Here is a 20,038-nt window from a genome sequence, read left to right as displayed (position 1 = left end):
AGGATGCATTTCAGCAGATGTGTCTCTCTGAATCAGGACCTGCATTACTTAATCATCCTTCAACTGTTCTGAGTCCCCACTGCTGCAGTATTAGAAATGCTCCTAATGTGATGCAGACTATGGTTTAGGTAGTGGAAGTCTCTATCATTCTCTTATCACAAGAGAGAGGGAGAAATTTTCTTGCAATTTTGCAATGATCTGCTAGTTCAAGTGTCCTTTCCTTTCTTCCCTGCTGCTTAACCTCACCCTGCTTTTGCTGGGGTTCTTGTAGAGCCTCATGAAAACAACATCCCCATTGCTGTGTGTCCACGTTAAAATGTGTGTCACATCTTAATTAATGAATAGAATAGCACCCAATTTCCATGTTAGAATTTCCACTAACTTCTTACACTGTGAAGTGATAGTATTATTTCACCTATTTTTGTTATTTTGTGGATATGTTTTCTTGCTGTCTTCTTGTTGCTGAATCTGTGTTGCATTTGAGTTCACAACTAAGCTAAACACTGATCACTTTCCATAAGCAAAATACACAATTTATCTCATGTTTCATTGCTCGGAGGAGCAAAGGAATAGAGATAAAATTGAGAACTGCATTGTGAGTCAATCAGTCACATTTTTTTCTTTAATAATTCTATTTTGTAACTGATGACAGAACTCATTTAGGATCAGACCGTTTTAGGCCATGGTTTGATACAAGCTGAGGCAGTTATAGTTCCTGAGATGAAGATCTTTAATAGATTTGAAAGGCAAGAGCTGTCTTGGTTCAACACGCTGCCTCTCCAGTGCAAAGAGATTCTCAGCAACTTTGGCTGCACCTCACTGAATGCTCAAAGATGTAACTATTTGAGCAATTCTGCTGTAAAAGCTGCAAAACATGGCTTTGAAAACAAAAAGTCTCCCCTCCTCTTTTATTAAACTGAAAAAATTCACTGTTTGAGTTTTATGCATCACCCCATAAATAGCTGAATCAGAAGAGTTAAAATATTGTGGACTGTGTTGGGGACCAGTAGGTTGGAGGGTGAGGGATGGATGCAGAACTTCACTGCTGCATACAATGTCCATGAAAATGCACTTTAAATGTAACACAGAGTAAGAAATGAGAGTAAGGGAGAGCATCTCAACAGAGCAGAGGATGTGAAGATCCTATAGTTTAAATGGTGGATTTACAACCAGATAGCTCCAGAGTATATAGCTTTTTCCTTCCTTTTGGCATCATCCCTTTCAGTTCTCCCAATATATAATCATTTGAAATTCCTCTTATGTCTCTGTTTCTAAACCCTAAGAAGCAGCAAACCTGAGCCTTGCTGTTTGCATTCTTCTGATATCAAAGACTCCTATCCCACTGGGGCCCTTAGCCATAGGAGAGGTTTGAGGGAGGAGGAAGAGATGTTTTTCCTTCTCAGCTGCTGCACCAGATTGGAGGGTGGGAAGGGGAGAGGGAGCAGACATAGTTTTTAATATTCAAAATGGAGGCTGGGATGTGGCTGATGCCTGAGCCTGAAGTACTGCTGCTTATCACTCTTTTTCTTAGCTGATGTGGCAGTGGGGTTGGGGCTGGGTAGAGGTTGGTACCTGATGATGAAGAGTGCCAGTTCTCTCAGGGAGTCAGGGAGCCTTGCTCAGCCTGGTTTTGCAGAAGCCCACACCCTAGAGATAACTTGTACTATAGAGAGAGCAGTAAAATGATATTTTTTCTTTATGTTTAAAATCTGTGTTGCAGATTTTCAGGAAGTATTTATTTATTCTTCAAATTAGCTGAGCAGGAGAATTAGCTAAACAGAGATGGATTTAGAGATCAGCACAATGCAGCAAGATTAAAAAACCCTTTCCACCTGAATTAATGAATTTTAGTCTGCTTTTCATAAACTAGTTTTTCAGAAGTCATCTGTGAAGCCTTGTATAAAGAATTTTTAAAGGTAACTTAATGGGATGGAGAAAAGGTTTAAAATTATCTACAGGGGCTGTTGCAGGAGATATTAAATATTGATTTATCTTGAAGTAAGAATCATACTAAAGAGTGAGGCTTGTAGTCAGATCAATTTATCTGGAATACAAACTATATGGCTGTATTTAGTACTATGTCAACATGAATCTTAAACAAGTAGATGTGAAAGGTTGGTCATTTAATCTAAATCAATTGACTTTCCATATCTTCAATTAAAAAAAAATATCTTAACCATTCAAACTGAACTGCTCCTAAATGTTTCAGGTGGTTTATCTTTAAAAATGCTTCATTTAGTCAGTCCTACTATATCATAACCCTCTTCTTGATGTCCCTGTGCATTTGTTGTTAATAGGAAAAAAAAATGCACAGTCCAGGGCTTTTCCAGATCTTAAGTTTTTAATACTTCAGACTCTCTTGAAAACCCAATGTAAATCGTTCAAGTAATCTGGCAAATAAGACTGTAAGCAATTTTCTGCTACTTGCCACTGCTAGTGCACTGCCAAGCTTTCGGTCATAATATAAAAGTTGGCTCAGATTGTTCTTAACCAACTAAAACTGATTACATTCTCTTTTCAGGCATAAATAGATACCAGTATGCCAGCTAGTGGTCCTGGCTAAAATATTTTTCGGTGTGTATAACTGTACATAGGTCTCCAGTAGGAAATCCTTTATCCAAGTGTGACAGAGCAGGATGTCTCAGATAATTTAAGTGTTACATTTGCTTTTGTTAGTACTGTTTTCTTTAAACATATTCATTAGACAAGAGCAGAGCTTTTAATGTTCCATGACTGAAAAATCCATCAAACAGATTTATGGCAGAGGCAGTGTGGCATAACAGCCAGTGGACTGGCCTAATGTTCAGAAGTCCTGGGTTCAGTTCTCAGCTTAATCATTGACTTTCTGGGTAACCAGAAGATAATAATTTCCCCTCTCTGTGCCTGAAGATACTGTTACCAATCTCCTTTTAAAAATTATTTGGGTACTACTAATGTGCAGTGGTAGGTATTACAATTGTCTACATGTATCATAGTAAAAAGCTTGAAAATACTGATTGCTTCCTCAGAACATTATTGTGCCCTTTCCTGTGAGACACAGCTAGAAAATATGATCACAGTTATGAAGTATACAAGTACACAAAGGTGTAAGGAAAGTATGAGACAGGAAATTCCCTTTTGCTCACAGATTGTATTTGTCTTCAGAGCAGCAAAAAATCTTCCATTGAACGAGGTGCTTGAATGTTCCTTCAGTGAATCTCATGAACTTTTCCATATATCTCAACTAGAGTGGGTGAATGAGGATAGGGGATAAGAGAGAAAAAGTGCATTTTAAGTGCAGAGAGATGGAGTAGGACCCAGTTTTTGCTTATCCTGAAGATGAGGTCAAAAATAGTCTTAAGTGGGACATAAGTGGCTAATCTGTGGGTGAAACCACTACTTTTGAAATGCCCATTCAAGCTTGGTTGTTAAGGTATAAAACCGTTTTCTAAATTGTCATTGTTGTCTTGAACTGAAGAATACTTAATGGATATCTTCTGTGGGAAACTTGAAACAGATTTTTCTTCGTAGAAACAAAACAAGGTTTAAAAAATCATTTACTTTAAATGAAAAACCAGAGAGTGAATTTTTGCTAGAAGCATTAGCTATAGATGACTAGCAGTTTTCTCCTTGAATATTGCAGCAGAGAAACCACATGATTTTTTTCCACCCAAAAGTAGTCAGTTTGTGTTTAAGATGGTTTCAGGTGCACGGGTTCCTGGATTCTGCACGGAAAGAAGTGCATAGCCTTCTGTTATCCCTGTAAAGTACTCTCTCTCTTCTCTCTCTTGCATTATTTTGATTCATACTTCCTGCATGGAAGAGCTATTCCTGAGAGATGTAAATCTCTCCCAGTTTCCAGGAAGTTTATATTTGCCTGTATTTGCGTGTCAGATTTCTCAAATGGAACCTTTCTATTTTATCAGTAGCTTTTCTGTTGTTTGGTTTGGTGAATGAGCAACCTGGTCTAGTGTAAGGTGTCCCTGTACATGGCAGTGGTGTTGAAACTAGATGTTCTTTAAACTCCCTTACAACCCAAACCATTCTATGATTCTATGCATTTATAGTGCTCATAAATCCTGTTTGGGCTGCTTTTTTCCTTGAGAATAAACTTTAAAATCATAAATTATGAGAAACTTATTTATGATTGTATTAGAAAGATAAGTAAGTAAATCTAGCAATTTCAGTGATGCAGTGCTACCCCTTTGTCTTCAGCCAGGACATTGTTAATGCAAGGTCTTGTCCACTTGCATGGGTCCTTACAGTACAGTCTTCTTGGCTTTGCACCGTTTTATTCCTAAATAAGAATAATTCTTCTTCATACCAGAAGGCCTTCCACCTAGCCATTTCAAAGGGAAAAAGAAATAATCATTAAGAAGGAAGAAGCATCTTCTTCAGCGTGGAAAGAACCTGTTTTATTTTGATTCTCGGATTCCATGTAAACATTTAAGAACTGCAGGCTTTGGTCCTGATTTTGTAAAGTGCATTAGTCCATTCTCAACATATTCCCCTGGAGTTAAGTACTGACTATCCATGTCCTTGAGGCCTCTCCTAGACAGGAGTGAAAGTATTTGGCACCTTACAAGACTAAGGCCTATACAAGGCTGCAAGAATTTGCAACTCACTGTTTTGTTTTCTTTGTTATTGCATTTTTTTCCCTGTTGCATGAAGATTAAAGACAGGAGGTAGTTGAGGGGTACATTTATATTATCACAGGCATTACGTACATCATACTTGATATTGTAATCATGCAAACAGTAATCTTGCCTTCCTGACATAAACAGTAAGCAGCACTTTTTCCTGAGGTTGAAGTAATCAGAGAAAAACATGGCAGTGATGGAGGTACAAGAGGCAAAACACTGCATAATGATGTTATTATCATTGTTCCATTGTCACCCATCCTTATACCTTAGTGATATGTTCCTTTTCTCTCTGAACATAACAAAAGAGGCCCGAGTATAAATAGAGCAATGTATAAGCAGCAATGATAAAATGCAACCTTGAAAAAGTATACTTAAAATGCTAAAAAAACCCCTCAGCTTGATAAATACAGAAAAAGCCTACTTAATCTTTATATGCATGGTATGCAATTATATATTTACATCCAGCACAAGGCAAGGCATATACTTGAAAACAGTAGCATTTGGTGGGATTTTGTTAACTGCCTTGATTGCATTTCTAATTCTAAATATGAATATGAACATTTAAGCCCAAGTGTCTTTTGCATCACCAATTTAAACTACTTCAGGTGTCTCCCTGAACACGGGTTGGAACAGACATATCTAGAGGTTTCCATTGCTTATAGATGTAAACAAAAGGGGTAGGTACCCCCAGTGACTCATTCACAATATCTGGGTTAGATATCTGTACTTCCAGAGCCTGGGAAGATTTACCCTAATGGAGCTACTTGAATTTGCATTTACAATATATAACACTATTCATATTCAAAGATCGCTGTAATAAAATGCACAAAACTCAGATTCAGATTTTTCCCAAAATTTAATTGTAAAAACACTGGCAAATACAGTATTTGAAATACTTGATTTTGAACATATATAACTACTACCCACATGTCAAGTAGAAAAAGTGTACTTACTGCTATTTGATAATTGATTATTACATCCTGTAGTCCAAGTTTATAAAAGTTTTTCCAGGATTGTTTGATAGTGTCCCAAACGCTGACATGTGCCTATCATAGCGAACAGTTGAAATGATAGAATGAAGGTATTTATGAGAACATCATCTGTCTTTCTCTTAGCTTTTATAGATTTAAAATTAAATGTATATATGTGCCTGTTTACGTGTGCTTAAATACTGTTCACATGCTGTTCACAAAAGAACATCAGATTTCTTCTCGATATGTTCGACTAGTGACATGTATGTATGTCTGTCTGTGTTTTTTTTGATTTTTTTAAGACCTTTCTTTTCCCAACTCTGTGTGGAGAGCAGCTGAATTTGCTTTGTGCTGTTGAGGTTTGCAGAACACCGCAAGGAAATTGGCGTTGGTGATTTCTTTTCTGCCTTTTTTTTTCCATTCCAAAAAAAAAAAAAATGTTGTTGTGCTGAACCTAGAATAGTTTTGCTGGTTGTTACACTGCTGTGGCTTCTTGCTAAAACTGGGTTTTCAGCCTGTAATATATTACTAGGTGATTGAGAGAGAAGGAGGTTCACAGTTTTGAGGCAAGTAACCAGATCTCTCATCTTCTGAATTCTGTTCTGATTGTAATGCATGACAATACTTTCACTGAAATTTAGTCTCAAGTGTAAAAGCCTGGGGGAACATGCAGATATACATACAGTATCATGGCATTGTCTAAATTTGGTAAAAGTATTTTTGTTCACTTTTATGACATTTAAATGGCTCTGCTTTTAAATAGTTAGAACTACTTGGTGAAAATGAGGTCATAACTGACAAGGTCCAACCACCTGCTAAATTAAACTGAGATATGTATATATGTTATTATTCCTTTGTAGTATTTAGTCTACTGGGAAAAAAACCCCTCTTTGTTTTGCCACGTCCTTACAGATTTATTCTTGTAGATAAAATGTTAAAAATTTGAATGAGCATTCTGAAGGTTCAAGAGTAGCTATTGAATTGCTTCCATTATTCACTTTATAGCACAGAAAAAAACAAACAACGGTCCTGCTATTTCCTAGTTGAAGTCTATTTCAATTGTAATTTGTGTTTATTTTTGTCTGTCTCTCAAAAATGCACATGTATGTGTTTAATTAAAAGAAAGCATGGTGGGGTTTTTTTAATGGTTGCATTCGAATTCCTTCTAATTACAAGCTAAATAGATTTGATCTGTACCATTTACCAGTTCTCCCTTAAATCTAGTGATGTTATAAAAGAAAATTAACTTCTCTCCCTAGAAGGGTTAATCATCTGTGGATGCTGGTCAGGAGGGAAGGGAACAGAGAGGAGGGAATTTCTCTTCAACTCAACAGTTGAACAGCTTACACTCTGGAACACGAGATTTGATTATCTTAGCATGTGTTACTACAAATGTTATTAACAGTCATAAAATTATCCAGCTCTTTTAAAAACAAGTGACAGACCAAGCTTTGGACTCTTTCTGACCTCTGGCGAATTCTACAGCCGTATTACACAGAGTGTAAAGTAGTAACTCCTTTTGTTTGCTTTTCATTTACCAGCTGTTAATTTAATTGATTGTCCCTTTGTTTTTCAAGGACTAATGACTTCTCATCAGTCTGAGATGGAACTTCACAGATCGTGTGATTTTTTTTTTTTTTTTAATCTTTACCTTTTAGTTGATGTGTAATTTTACTGCAGGCTGCTGTATGATTTTGCTGCTGAAACAAAGAGTTAGTCAGAAAGGTCTCAGATACTGCCATGCATCGTGCCTTTGTGCATGAATAAAAAGTTGGAAACCGCATGAAAGCAGTAGTTGGGTTACCACACAACTGGATATGCTTAAGTCTGAACGCTTCATAACTCTAACTACTGGGGAGTTGCAAACTTATAAATAACCTTGCAATTGGTTAAAATCATATTAAAACCATATGAACAAAGACATAAAGCATTTGGTTAAGGGGGCTCAGTAAGTGCAGTAATCCTGTTGAAAGTAATCTAACCAGGGCAGATCCATAGCTTAGGAGTCCCTGCAAGCATGGCAATAGTTATGGGGATGGCAATATTTCATGTGTAGGAGGGCATAATATCCTAGGTGGAAAGATTTGCTATCTGTTCTTTTTTTTTCTGCTTTTAAAAACTATTTTTGAATTGAAACGCTTACTATTAAAAGCAAACTTCAATGCACTGAAGTCTATATGCACTTAGGATCTGCTGAATGCTCCTGATAATCAGAAAATTAATTTAAATTATTCTTATTTGTGTTTCGAAATCAAGATGGCTACTGTTCACACTAAGTAAGTAGATGCTCTAGGAATTCTGATCCTTAAGATCAGGCTTCCAAAATAATTAGCTAAAGAGAGTGTTTACAAGTAGGCTATTTGCACTGGCATTTACTTATCTGATGAGTTTGGGTTTTTTTGCCGCTAGCCCTCCGGTTTCAAATTTTTTTCTAGACATTTTAAATTTTGATGAAATTGCAATTCTCAATTTTGACTCCAGAACCTGGGTCTTAAAAGAAGAAAGTGACAATCACTGTGAGGTTTTGTTGCTGAACGACTTTGGAGTATTTTCTGCTTGCGATGGTCTTGCACATGTCACATTGTCACGTGGAAGCCAGCTGAGGCTTGCCAGTCAGGCAAAGAAATTTCAGTGTTAGTTCCCTGTTATCTGCTTTTAACCTTTTACTTTTCAGTTATGCTTTAAGATGGAAGAGTATATTTAAAAGGGGACCTAGTGGCTTCTCTCTCCCCACATCTTTTCAAGCAAGCTGTTTGCTTTGAGGCACTGCAATGTAACACAAATCTGTAGTCTGTGTCAGGGATGCTAGTCCATGCTGTATGTTCAGCATACAAAGATAGTACTGGAACAGTTTATGAACATAGGGGCCCTCCAAAACTGGAAGCAGCAGTATGTCAGGGTTAAAATTCACTAAACTACCCCTCTTTGATTCCTGAGATCATTGAATTCAGGTATTTCACTTACATAAAAAACTAAGGGAAGGTTGTGTCAACATCATAGGTGTCTGCATATCCTTCATTCTTAAAACCTGTAAATCAGTGGTTGGAAAAGATACACCTTGTATCTTGTAATATCTTAAAATATCAGCATTCCTACAATAAGTATGCCTGCTTTGCTAATTTAATTTCTCTGGTTTCTTGGAGCAACTCCCGCTGCTATGACATTGAAAACAGGTCCTAGACATTCACCACAGTTCTGCAAAGCCAAAGGCCTTGCTTTGAATTGTAGCAATAATGCCACTATTGTGTTTATCTACTTTGCCATCCAAAGAATTCCAGCAGTTGCATGCCTGCACACCAGTAGGATGATTGACATTGTTGTAATAAGGTTAATGTTTAAACTTCCCACCCGTAATAACTAAAATATCCAGAGATAAGGCTGAAAGTCAATTTGTAATTATCCCTGCTGTGCCAAGACATTGCAAAAGATTCTAAGTGGAGGGTAATTTAACTTTTCAGTCCTAGCTGTTAAAAAGTAGTAACAAGGTGAAAAGCTTGGGACTTTTGCATCTTGACTTTCCAGAGGGCAGAAAAAAGGAGTTTTGGTTCCTCCTTATTCAAACTGGGAATAATTTTCTCTGTGTTCTACTGAAAATATCCTTTTTATATTTTGAATACGTTAAGTTGTTTGCCTGTTGTTTACTGTCCATGGTACATGAAGGGAATAGATCACAGTTAGCAAATAAGCTACTGGAACATTTAGTATGGAATAATTCAATTGAAATACATTTCATACATAAGGCAACATGTGATAATTATTTGAAGTCATTCTAACTAAAGCACTATCCTCAGAAGAAATAATATCCCTTCAGTCGTATGTTCTGTGGCTTCTGTGAATGACCCATATTAATTTGATTTTTCTAGAAACTGGCTCTTTAAATTAATGTTGGTAACTGCTTCCATGCTAGGCTGTTGAAATAAAGGTATTACATCATTGTCCAAACACGTCTACTTAAATAAAAGTATTTGTTTGCAAAAAATATATATATTTTAAATCTTTTACACAATGATCAGCATGCATGCCATTTTCCATTTCAGACTAAGCATACATTTCAGATGTGGAAAAAGCAAGCATGTTGAAATAATTTGAGGCATGGGTATAGTCAGATCAGTCTTGGTAATCCAGAAGGGAGGGGTGCCCAGTGTATTATTACATTTCATATATTATTTTTCAAGAGATGGATGCAATCAGTCATCTTCTCGCATATGGTTTGAAAAAAAATTGTCTTGCTGGCAAGTAAACTGTTATTTAAGTACACAATCCACGGTACTACAGAAACAGTTTTGCCAAACTTGTCCAAGTATTCTCACATCCTTAAAGATGGTATAAATATCATTTATGGCAAGCCGTTTACTTCAGACTATATGGAATGCCTTCCTGCTCCCCTGATCTAAGTGTCCCAGTTTGCATTATGGCCTTTATTGCTTCTGTTTGATGGAGTGATCAGTAAAAATTTAATGACACTATAAAATAATAAAAATGTCATTAATTTACCACGGATCCTGGATGCAGTGGTTGTAAAGTTACATTAATAAACAGAATATTTTTTACAACAAAAAGCATTGTTACGTGGGAGCGTATAAATAACACACATAAATTTAAGGGCAATTTTACTGTTAGCACACACATTATTATGGAATAGCCAATAAGTGTATAAAACATAGTATATAAAATTTTATGAAAATATACTGTGTGCATCAAAAATTCAGCTTTTATCTAAGTGCAGAGAAAAAGCCATTATTGTGTGCTTACTGTTTCATTGCTGTTCTTTCACAAGATCACAATTTTATATTTGTTTCTAGTCATTTGAAGTTTGCAGCCTTTACAGAGGTAGGGGCTACAGATTCCTTTTGCTTTACTCCTTGCTTCACTGAATCATTCTTTTACCTTCCACACGTGAAGAAAGAATTGATACTTTCTGGCAGAACGTGACGGAAAAGTTGCTAATTTAATGCAAAGCTAAAAATAATGCCAAAGGGGTTGAAAGGCTTGCTTGGCGACGCTGGAAATAAGGGATAACTATCTAGCAGTCTATCTGTCATCACTGGGGCCGCTCCATCACTGACTGTGATAATATGTGAATATGATGGATGCCACAGCCTTGTGGCTCATAACATTTAACATTCATCAGCTCTCACTAACGGGGGCTTTATAATTTAAATATCTTTATTTAATATGCAACATCTACCTCATACATCATAATTTCAAAGCACTTAGAGAACCAACAGTCCTGCAAGACAGTTGAGCAGACTTTAATTTTTTCAATAACTTTTACGTTTTCTGCATGTTTGTGACTGACAACGCATAAATAAGTGCCTAATCATATCACAGAATGGAAAATTAAGATTTGGCTGCTCAGAAGGTTCTTTTTTCTCTTCTTTTTCTCATTTTAAAGGAAGGATTATTTTTACTGAGTGTTCAACATATAAAGAAGCACAAAGGATCTGATTTGTGTTGGGAAGTGCTTTCGGTTTTCTAATGCCAACTCCAGCTGACTATGTTGGTCTAGTCATGAGGAAGGGTTGTCAGTGTCATGTCTTAGACCTTTTTTTCTGAGTTTGAAATGGGAAAACTTAATGTAACTATACAGTATAAGCTCCACAGCCAGCACAAAAAAGCCCAAACCACCACCAACAACAACAACAAAAGAATCTGTTCAAAATAGGGGTCCAAAATGCTTTCTCACATGAAAGAAAACACCTGCACTGTCCATAGCAGCATGCTCTATTGCAAACTCACCAAAATTTTCTACTAATGTCAGTTAGGGAGGCAGCAATCTATCCAGTAGCTGATGCACATGTGTGCAGATGTAATGCACGTGTTGGTAGCATATTTGTTAGCGCAGCTACGTATAACTATGTAGTTTTAATGAAGGTATGTCTGATTTTTCATATAGGAGCATGAAGTAGAGAATCAATCTTCCTCTTAATCATTCTAGGCAAATGCATACTTTTAAGGGATTTTTAGTGCTAGTACCTATTCTTTCTAGGATGAATTCAAGACAGGAGCAAAGACAAATCCCACTAAAAAGGATTTGAGTTGGGCGGGAGAAGTTTCCTCTCTAATAATAAATTTCATGTGAATTTGTTCTATTTTATGGAAATGTAAAGACATCTACTAGATAAAAACATTATTAGTACTGAGGAAGAGTTTTCTATTTTTTTTAGTTCTTTGAATTTTTATAAAACCAATGCAAATATCAAGCATTTTTTTTCTATCACTATGATGATAATTTTCAGTAGAAAACCAAGCAAACGAATTACTTTAAAAGGCATTTCAGAGACTTAAATATAACTAGCTTTGTTAAAGCTTTTTATGAATTAGAAGGAGGGGTTATGAGTACATCTCCTTTGTTTGACAAGAGCAGGTATTTTTATGGCATAAGTGCTTTCATTTTACTGTTTCTGAACCTTATCATGTAATTTTCCCTTTTCTCCTTCCATGTCAAAATATTGATATTCTTTCAGAAACTTTCTTTCTTCTTTTTTTTTCCTTTTTTCTTTTTTTTTTTTTTTTTTTGGTGTAACTGAATATTTTCTGGTAAAATCAAAGAGAATGAATGACTAGAAAGATATTCCAAGTGTGCATATTGATATGTAGCAAGGTCTGTTGATTTTTATAGCAGAAAGGTATTTCTCCTTCAAGAATACTGCAGGTGTTGTATTAACATCCTTAAGAAAAAGCTTTTAGTGCAAATATTTTGGAAGAGAAAATAAATGTGCCAAAAGCTGTTTTCTTAGCACTGATCTTTGTTTTATCTCAACTGCAAATCAGCCCTTTGCAGTGGAACACAGAATCCTTGACAAACTTATTTTTTATTCTCTCTATCAGTAAAACCTATCCCATCGTGATGATTCAGGTGTATTGTTACATTGCAAAACATCTTTCAGTAAAATATTGGGCCTCTAGTATTGCAATGCCTTTCTGCAGTCACATTTCATTTGTAACCCTTTCTTTTCTCATGATTTCCTTCGTATGCGAAAGCTCCTTCATCAACCGTGGATTTTATGGAAGAAAATAAGCAAAGAAGTTAACAAATATAAAATGCAGAGTTATTTTTTTTGACAACTGGAAGATTCTGAGGAACTTTTAGAAATGCAGTTAGTACCTTAAATGCCTCAGCTGCATGTTGTGGCAAATCCAGTGTCAGATTGTGCTTTCTTTTCCTCTGCATATTAAACACAAAAATTTAAAAAAATCCATGGTTGAAGGAATCAAAAGCATCAGGAATCAAAACAATTCCTCACTTGTCCTGGTGAGGTTTCATTGCTAAAACATAATGATAATAGAAAAATAATCGCATTGGAAAGGAGTAGTTGGAGGTGGAGCAAACGAGGAGTCAAGGCCCTCAAATACGTTTTGTCCTTAAAAACATTTCCAAATTTCTAACCATCTTTTAGGAGAGAAACTCACAATGTTTTCTTATGTCTAGTAAGCATAGCACAGAACTAGGTCATTGAACAATAGTCTGAACAGCACTCAGCACTCTACTTCTGCATAATGCATTAAGTATAACATGGAGAAACTGTTCATAGAGCTGAAAGCTGGTATTTCATGTCTCTAAATTCAAGCTGACATGACATTTAATATTGTTTCATAGTAATGAACAACAAGGTTTCGTTCATTCACAAGTACAACATAATGCCAAGTTTAGTCTGAAGAGGTAACAACAAGGCAAGAGGGAAAACACGCTATGTTCCTCCAAATGAGAATGCTAAATTAATGATAACCATTGAACACTTTGCTACTGATACACAGTACTACAGAGACTACTACTGAGAGACAATATTACACTGTCTTTTGTAGTACCCTTGTCCAGTAGTTGACTGAGGAACTGGCTTAACAAATAAAATACTTTTCAGTTTCCACTTTCTAGTTCCAGGTTTCCTGTGGAGGTCTCCAGCTCTCAAAAGCTTTCTGTTTTTCTAGGAGTGGGCAGTCCTTTTTCTTTTTTTTCTTTTTTTCTTTTTTTTTGTCTTCTTAAGTTCCATTTTCACTGAGGTACAATTTAAATTCCCATACAAAGTAATATCAGTTCTGTCCTCTAATATTCCTTGTTTCAAATATATGGCTTTGAAAACCTCTGCATAAAATTCAGACTTGTATTTTCACAGAGGTATGAATGCAAACTCAAATTTCATAGTGAGGAAAAAGTGCTTTTTTCATTAAAATAACAGTGCATTTTAACGCAAACTCTTCTTTCCACTTCTGAATTTTCATGTTTCCCAAATGTTGATTGTCTTTTTCAGTTTAAGTTACAAAATAAGTGGAAAGGCAAAGTGAGCAGCATCAATCAGCACTGTGTGCTGCCAAGAGTGTTTTGTATTTGCATGTACAATCGTTTATGCATTATGGCAGTGCAGATCAAAATAATCTCAAAGTTTCTGTATATGTTTCACATTTAAAGCTGATTTTCATAAATGCAAACATTCAGAATCTGTAAAAAAAAATTGTCCCTGAGCTAAAATTCTAATTAGATGCATTCATTATTTGTTCGGATTTAAAAAATAAGGCATGTATCAATGCATACACATATGCACAGGCATATAATGAGAACTATCCTATATGGAGCATTAAGATTCCTTCTGTTCTTTTCCAGGAGAGAACAAGATTTGAAAATTTAGGCCCACAGTTAACAGGGAAACCCAGTGAAGATGGAAAAATTGGCCCTGGTGTCATCGATCTTACAAGGCCAGAAGATGCAGAAGGTGAGTTGCAATTTTGACCATGGGTTATTGAACACTGCATCACAGAATGATATGGCTGAAACACTGCCAGTGTCATAAGTACTGCCTATCTTACATCCCAGGGTAACGCTTGATTGATTTCTGTCTGAATTTGTGAGATTTCGGTAAGTCCATAACGAAGGGTGGAGACATGAAAAGGATTATATAGCCCTTTTAGCACTTCTGCAACACAACTGTTTCTCCCCCAAGCAGCTACCCATTTTAAACTATTAATAACATTTTAGGAAATATTGAGAAAATTATCTCAGGAAATATATATATATATACATATATATATATGTATGTATGTATATGTATATTTTCACCAGTGCTTAGGATTTAGCAGCTTTGAAGAAGGTTAGAACATTTTAAGAAATCTACCCACCAGTACACTCACTGCCTATTCATGATAAAGCAAGTAAAATCTACTCTTAGGAAGCTGTAAAATGATAATGGAAAAATATTTCACATTTTCTTTATGAAAAGGTCTTTTTCATGATATCAACCTTTAGTGTGCTCATTTCAGTCAGGGTTCTGTATATATCTACATATTCTATATGTGTTAAGCCACAGGTGGAAATTAGTGTTTACCAAGACTGAGTTGAGTCTCCAGCAGGATTACTGTGCACGTTCTGGAAGTGGATGTCATTTTATCCTATCATACATTAGAAGAGAACATGTAGACATATAGGAACCCTAAACAGTCATGTAGTAAGTCAGGTAGTAAAATTAATGTACTATTGAGATAGAATATTATGCAGGATTTTGTCTCCTCAATTTACTTTTGTTTGAGAGTCATTTCACTCTTTTTTAAACTGGGCAAATTCTAGTTATGTCTTGGAAAGGTTAAAACACCTCTGATCTTTTCCATTAAAATCCAAATGTCTGAAGAATCCAAAGTCTCATTTTTTTCTTGGATCAAAAGAATAGGACCAGTAAACTTTAGGGAGCTGTTACTTATGAGCTTCATTTTTTCATCTTTTATTGAATGTGATTAGCCACTGTTGTATTGTCTGAAAACAGAAAAGTAATGAACAGAATGTGGATGAAAACTTTCAGACGTGTTTTGCAATGATTCTGGTTTTCTAGAAAAAAGGAATTGGGAGATACATGGACTTCAAAAATACTTTTTGACTAATCAGTTATTTGTAAACTGCTTTATAAAGGAATTTCCATCCAGCAGCAATATCTCATACTTCAACGTGTTAAAGAATTTTTTTTGTCAGTTTGGGTGAAAAGTTGCAATGGAATACTTACAGATACGCAGTTACTGGTTTAGATGACATCAGGTCTCTGATGGCGCTCTTGTTTTAGCTCATTTCCTTCGGTTCATCCATTCTCTTTCTACTGTCCTTAATTTAGTATCTTGATACACCTCGGGGTAGTGACAGCCCCCCCTTGTTACTGGATAGTGCAGAGCAAAGCTTTGACATATGTAACCCAAGCTACAGTGATGTGTGCCAGGTTAAGGACAGTGTACATGTCTTTCTAGAGCTAGTGGGGCATTTTGGGCATGGTGCGTTGCCACATTAGAAATCTGAGTTCATGAATGGATTCAGATTTCCAAAATTTGTTTAGCAGCCAAGAGATATCTCTGGAAAAGAGGTACTGGATACATACCTCCGCTGATCTGAAAAAAAACATTGGCAGGAGATCAAAACTGAGCTGCTTATTTGTCCTTCTAGTTGCAGACAAGGTGAATTTAGATATCAGCCAGATGCAAGAAAAAGACATTCAAAATATCACCCAAGTTTTGCCCCTTATCTTTGGCAGGCTGGCTAAGAGATGACACTTCTAGGTTGACATCATTTAGAGTGGAAGGCAGCAATCACAGCATCCAGGATGTGAGGCTTCTAGTATTTTTTCAGTAGCTACTGGCTCAACCACTTCCCTGGGCAGTCTGTTCAAATGACTGACAACTCTTTCAGTGAAGAACTATTTCCTTATATCCAATCTAAACCTCCCCTGGCACAACCAGGCCATTTCCTCTTGTTCTATTGCTTGTTCCTTGTGAAAAAATACTGACCCCCTTGTGAAAAAATACTTGAAAGGATACAACCTCCTTTCAAGTAGTTGTAGAAAGAGACAAGGTCTTCCCTCTGCCTCCTTTTCTTCAGGGTCAACACTCCCAGCTCCCTCAGTTGTTCCTCATCAGACTTGTGCTCTAGATCCTTTGCCATCTTTGTTTCTCTTCTTTCACCTCCTCTAAAAGTACTTGGTTGCATTTTATTGTGTTGCCACAGTCATGTCAGCTGAATGTCAAAGATTCCTAATAGGCACAGTCATATTCTTTGAAGACTCAGTGTGTTTCACACCTTCCTTTCTGTTTTGTCATTGTTACTTTAAATCTTTTTTTTTTTAATTTTTTTTAGGTATCACTTGAATGTAGGTTGATGTAGACATCTTTAGATAATATTTCCGTGGGGTTTGTATGCTTTTACACAAATAACACAGTCAAATAGAGAATAAAGATTTCTGAAGTGACATATTGATGGTCAACTTTTGCTGCCCTTTCTTTTCTCATCAGAAGTAGATCCAGATCTCTGGGGCCCAAGTGCAGTTGTGACAGAGTGGGTGTATGGCTGTTAGATCTACCAGGTGGCTCTACTCTCATCACTAGAATTTTAGAACTTCAGAATTGTGGAAGTCACTACATTTAGAGAAAATATTAATAATTTGTAGAGGGTCCTTTTTAAGTGGTGGTGGGTGAGGGGAGTAGGGATGGGGCAATGGTGTAGCAGATTTTTTCCTGAGCTAAGGACTCCAAATTTAGTCCCACTGCTGGTCATAAACTGGGGGAAACGCAGTTTGGGCTTCATTCTGATCCGCCCACTGACCCAGACCAAAGGGGCTGTGGAAGTGCAATTCCGCTCCTCCATTTGTACCTGCACACCTGCATTTCCATAGGAAAATGCCCAACAGGCATTTGAGATCTGGGAAGTCCTCCTGATTCTCATTGTTTTGATACAGCCTTTAAGGTTCAAGTAATTTGTTATGAGACATATCAGCAGACTTCTGTTTTATGGAATGCTTTTGTAATAGAATCTAGCAATGATTTCTCTATGCACGTTACATCTTTTCTATAACATATGGCAGTGATCTGAGTTTGACAGGATCAGAGTCATGTTTTCCTGTAATTTTAGGAGTGCTTGAGGTACTGGCTCATTGATCAGAACATGAAGCTACATTTATTTTTTTTCTTGATTCATGAATTATAAGATAAATCTTGAAATTCTTCAAACTTAGCAATTAGACAAATGTGAAACACTGTAGAATATTTTTTCTTAACTTGTTGCCCCTACCCAGTGTGTGAAAACTTTTTTAAGGTTAATTAAAGGTAAGAGTTAATTAATGGTAACTAGATGTACTTCCAGAGATGATCTGGTGTGTGAAGTCTTCTTCAAAGTTTATGTTACTCATAATAGGCTAACAGTCATCTGAATGGAGGCCTGAAAATCATTAGCAAGAGTTTTATATTAAATGTGACATAAACCAACATTTCTATTACTTCCTTAGCCACCAGCAGGACTGAGCTAACTATATTAAAAACCATGCTCAAACTGTATTCAAAACATTGCCACTGGCTGTGACACCATTGAAGAATAATCCGCAGCTGTTTGACTTATTTCATTACCTGAAGTCCCAATTGACAGTTGAAATATATGATACATTTTTAGCTAGCAAAATTCAAAACTATGATTTAATAGCCTCATAAACATTCCATGACTGATATCCAAAATTATAAGCAACAGACAATTATAGAACTAAACAAGAATGTCTGGGTTTTTTCCCCAAATGTTATCATTTTAAAGGAAACATCAGTCTTACTGTAGGTGGCTTCATGATTTTTAACATTTGAGATTGTCAGTACTGAAATACAGCTACCTGGCATGGACACACCAAGACAGCTTTGAATCCAGCTATAGCTAAAACCTCTCTTGAACATGACTGACATACATCAACTGAACATAGTGAATAGAGTGTAGTCAGGAGCCATAGGTAAGCCCTGTTTAAATTTCAGGTCAGGGAACCTATATAATACTAAATATTTGGTATAATAAACACTAAAGCATTTGATTCTCAGTTACTGAGAATATTGCATGATGTGAATATGCTTTTTTTGGTTCAAGTTCTAATAAAGGCTTTACTTTCACCAGTGCTCACTTTTGGGTGATATTGCTGCTTCTTTTGAATTGTACAATATGCTTGATGTTTATGGATCCTGTGCTTGTATCATGTGCTCTATGTTTATGGATCCTTCTGGTTTTGGGATTGTGGTCAAATGTCTTGGAAATTTGTAGGAAGTGTGTTAAGGTTTTGTTCTTTAGTAGATAGAAATATGCAGAGTAGACATAACCTTCCTTTTGAAAATTACATGTTTTACCTTAGCTCAGGTTGCAGTGTGGTTTCCTTCAGCAGTAGTATTCAGGGATTCAAATTCCATCAAGACCTGATCTTCTTCCTGTCAAAGAATTGGATCTGTTGAAATGTAATTTTCTTGATTGACTCCTAGGCCCAGGGCAAAAACATCTGAATGTTATTGTTTTGCCACTACCTCACTGTCTTATTTTGAAATAACTTTTCTCTGCCCTGCTTTCCTAAGTGAAAAATAAGATCTGTTGCGAAGCTAAAATAATTTTTATAAAACATATTGAAATAGATGAAAATGCGTTATCAGTACTTCATATTTAGTTCTATGTTCATTCATGTCAGTACATTAGAATCAGTGGCTTGTGAGTTAAATATTTGGCCTCACAATTTGCCATTTGGGACAAAAAAAGAGTTCTGAGTCCTGTTTTGACTCATTCACATTTTTCATATGGTAGATTTCTCAATTCTTTAAACCTTGTGTTTAGTACTTGCTGCTTCTTTCTTTGATAATACTCTACCAGTGTGTTAAGCATGGACCATAGTTCGAGGATAGGTACAGGCCTGCTAGTTTAGATAGAAACAATTTTTAATAATATGGTGGGATCTATCTGTTTTATCTGTATCTATGTATTAATTTGTTCTTGTATTAGACTAATGAGACTTTTCAAAGTCTCCTAGAGGATAATCTTTGCTATGAAACCTAGTTGTCAAGTCAGTCATTAGAGTCCTAAGCATGGGACTGGCACCACCCCATTCTCCTTAAATGCCCTCCATAGTGCCTGTGTCCTCTATTTACCTGCTTGCTGTCTCTTACTCCAGTTTGTAAATTCCTTGGATTAAAGATTGTGGTTTTCTATATACCAAGTCACTGTTTGAGACTACATAACTTTAAACCTCATTGGTTTGTTCCTGGTGTCTTTGAACAATGCTCCAAGTAGGCTGACTGGAAACCAGTTGCAAGCTGGATAACCACTGGTAATTGACTCATTCCAGTAGTAAGCCCTAGCTTGAACTTATTAATTCTAGTTCAGATATGCACAGTTTTTGGTTTGAATCTGATTTTGGACCTGAACCCAGGCTTGGAGTAGCACAAGCTCACCTTGTCTTTTAGAAGAATATATTTCAATTCATCATAAAGCTTAAGAAACTAGTTCTACAGCTTTTCAGGTGATGGATTTGTTGACCAACATATAAAGTCAATGAACAGCTCAATATTTGCAGCAGTTAACACAGTCTGTCTTTCTGACACCAGAGCAGACATCATGACAAGTGCCCGGGTTCTGAAAATCTATTAGGTAAGAAATAGATCAACACTTAATTAAAGGAGCACCTCTACCACATGCTCAAA

The 20,038-nt window shown here is 36.2% G+C and overlaps 1 protein-coding gene across 18 annotated transcripts in view; it reads left to right on the top strand.

The window, feature by feature from the left end:
* SOX6 (SRY-box transcription factor 6) overlaps positions 1 to 20,038 on the top strand; it is a 375,371-nt gene that overhangs the window by 328,012 nt on the left and 27,321 nt on the right. For all 18 annotated transcript variants that reach the window (XM_064657436.1, XM_064657427.1, XM_064657438.1 and 15 more), the window contains one exon: positions 14,193 to 14,301. In XM_064657436.1, the coding sequence (XP_064513506.1) occupies positions 14,193 to 14,301 (109 nt within the window). The remainder of the gene's footprint in view (positions 1 to 14,192; positions 14,302 to 20,038) is intronic.

The sequence above is a fragment of the Pseudopipra pipra genome, chromosome 6 (assembly GCF_036250125.1).
Source record: "Pseudopipra pipra isolate bDixPip1 chromosome 6, bDixPip1.hap1, whole genome shotgun sequence".
Taxonomy (NCBI): Eukaryota; Metazoa; Chordata; class Aves; order Passeriformes; family Pipridae; genus Pseudopipra; species Pseudopipra pipra.
The sequence above is the reverse complement of the archived record's forward strand: the minus strand, read 5'-3'. Positions and strand labels throughout refer to the sequence as shown.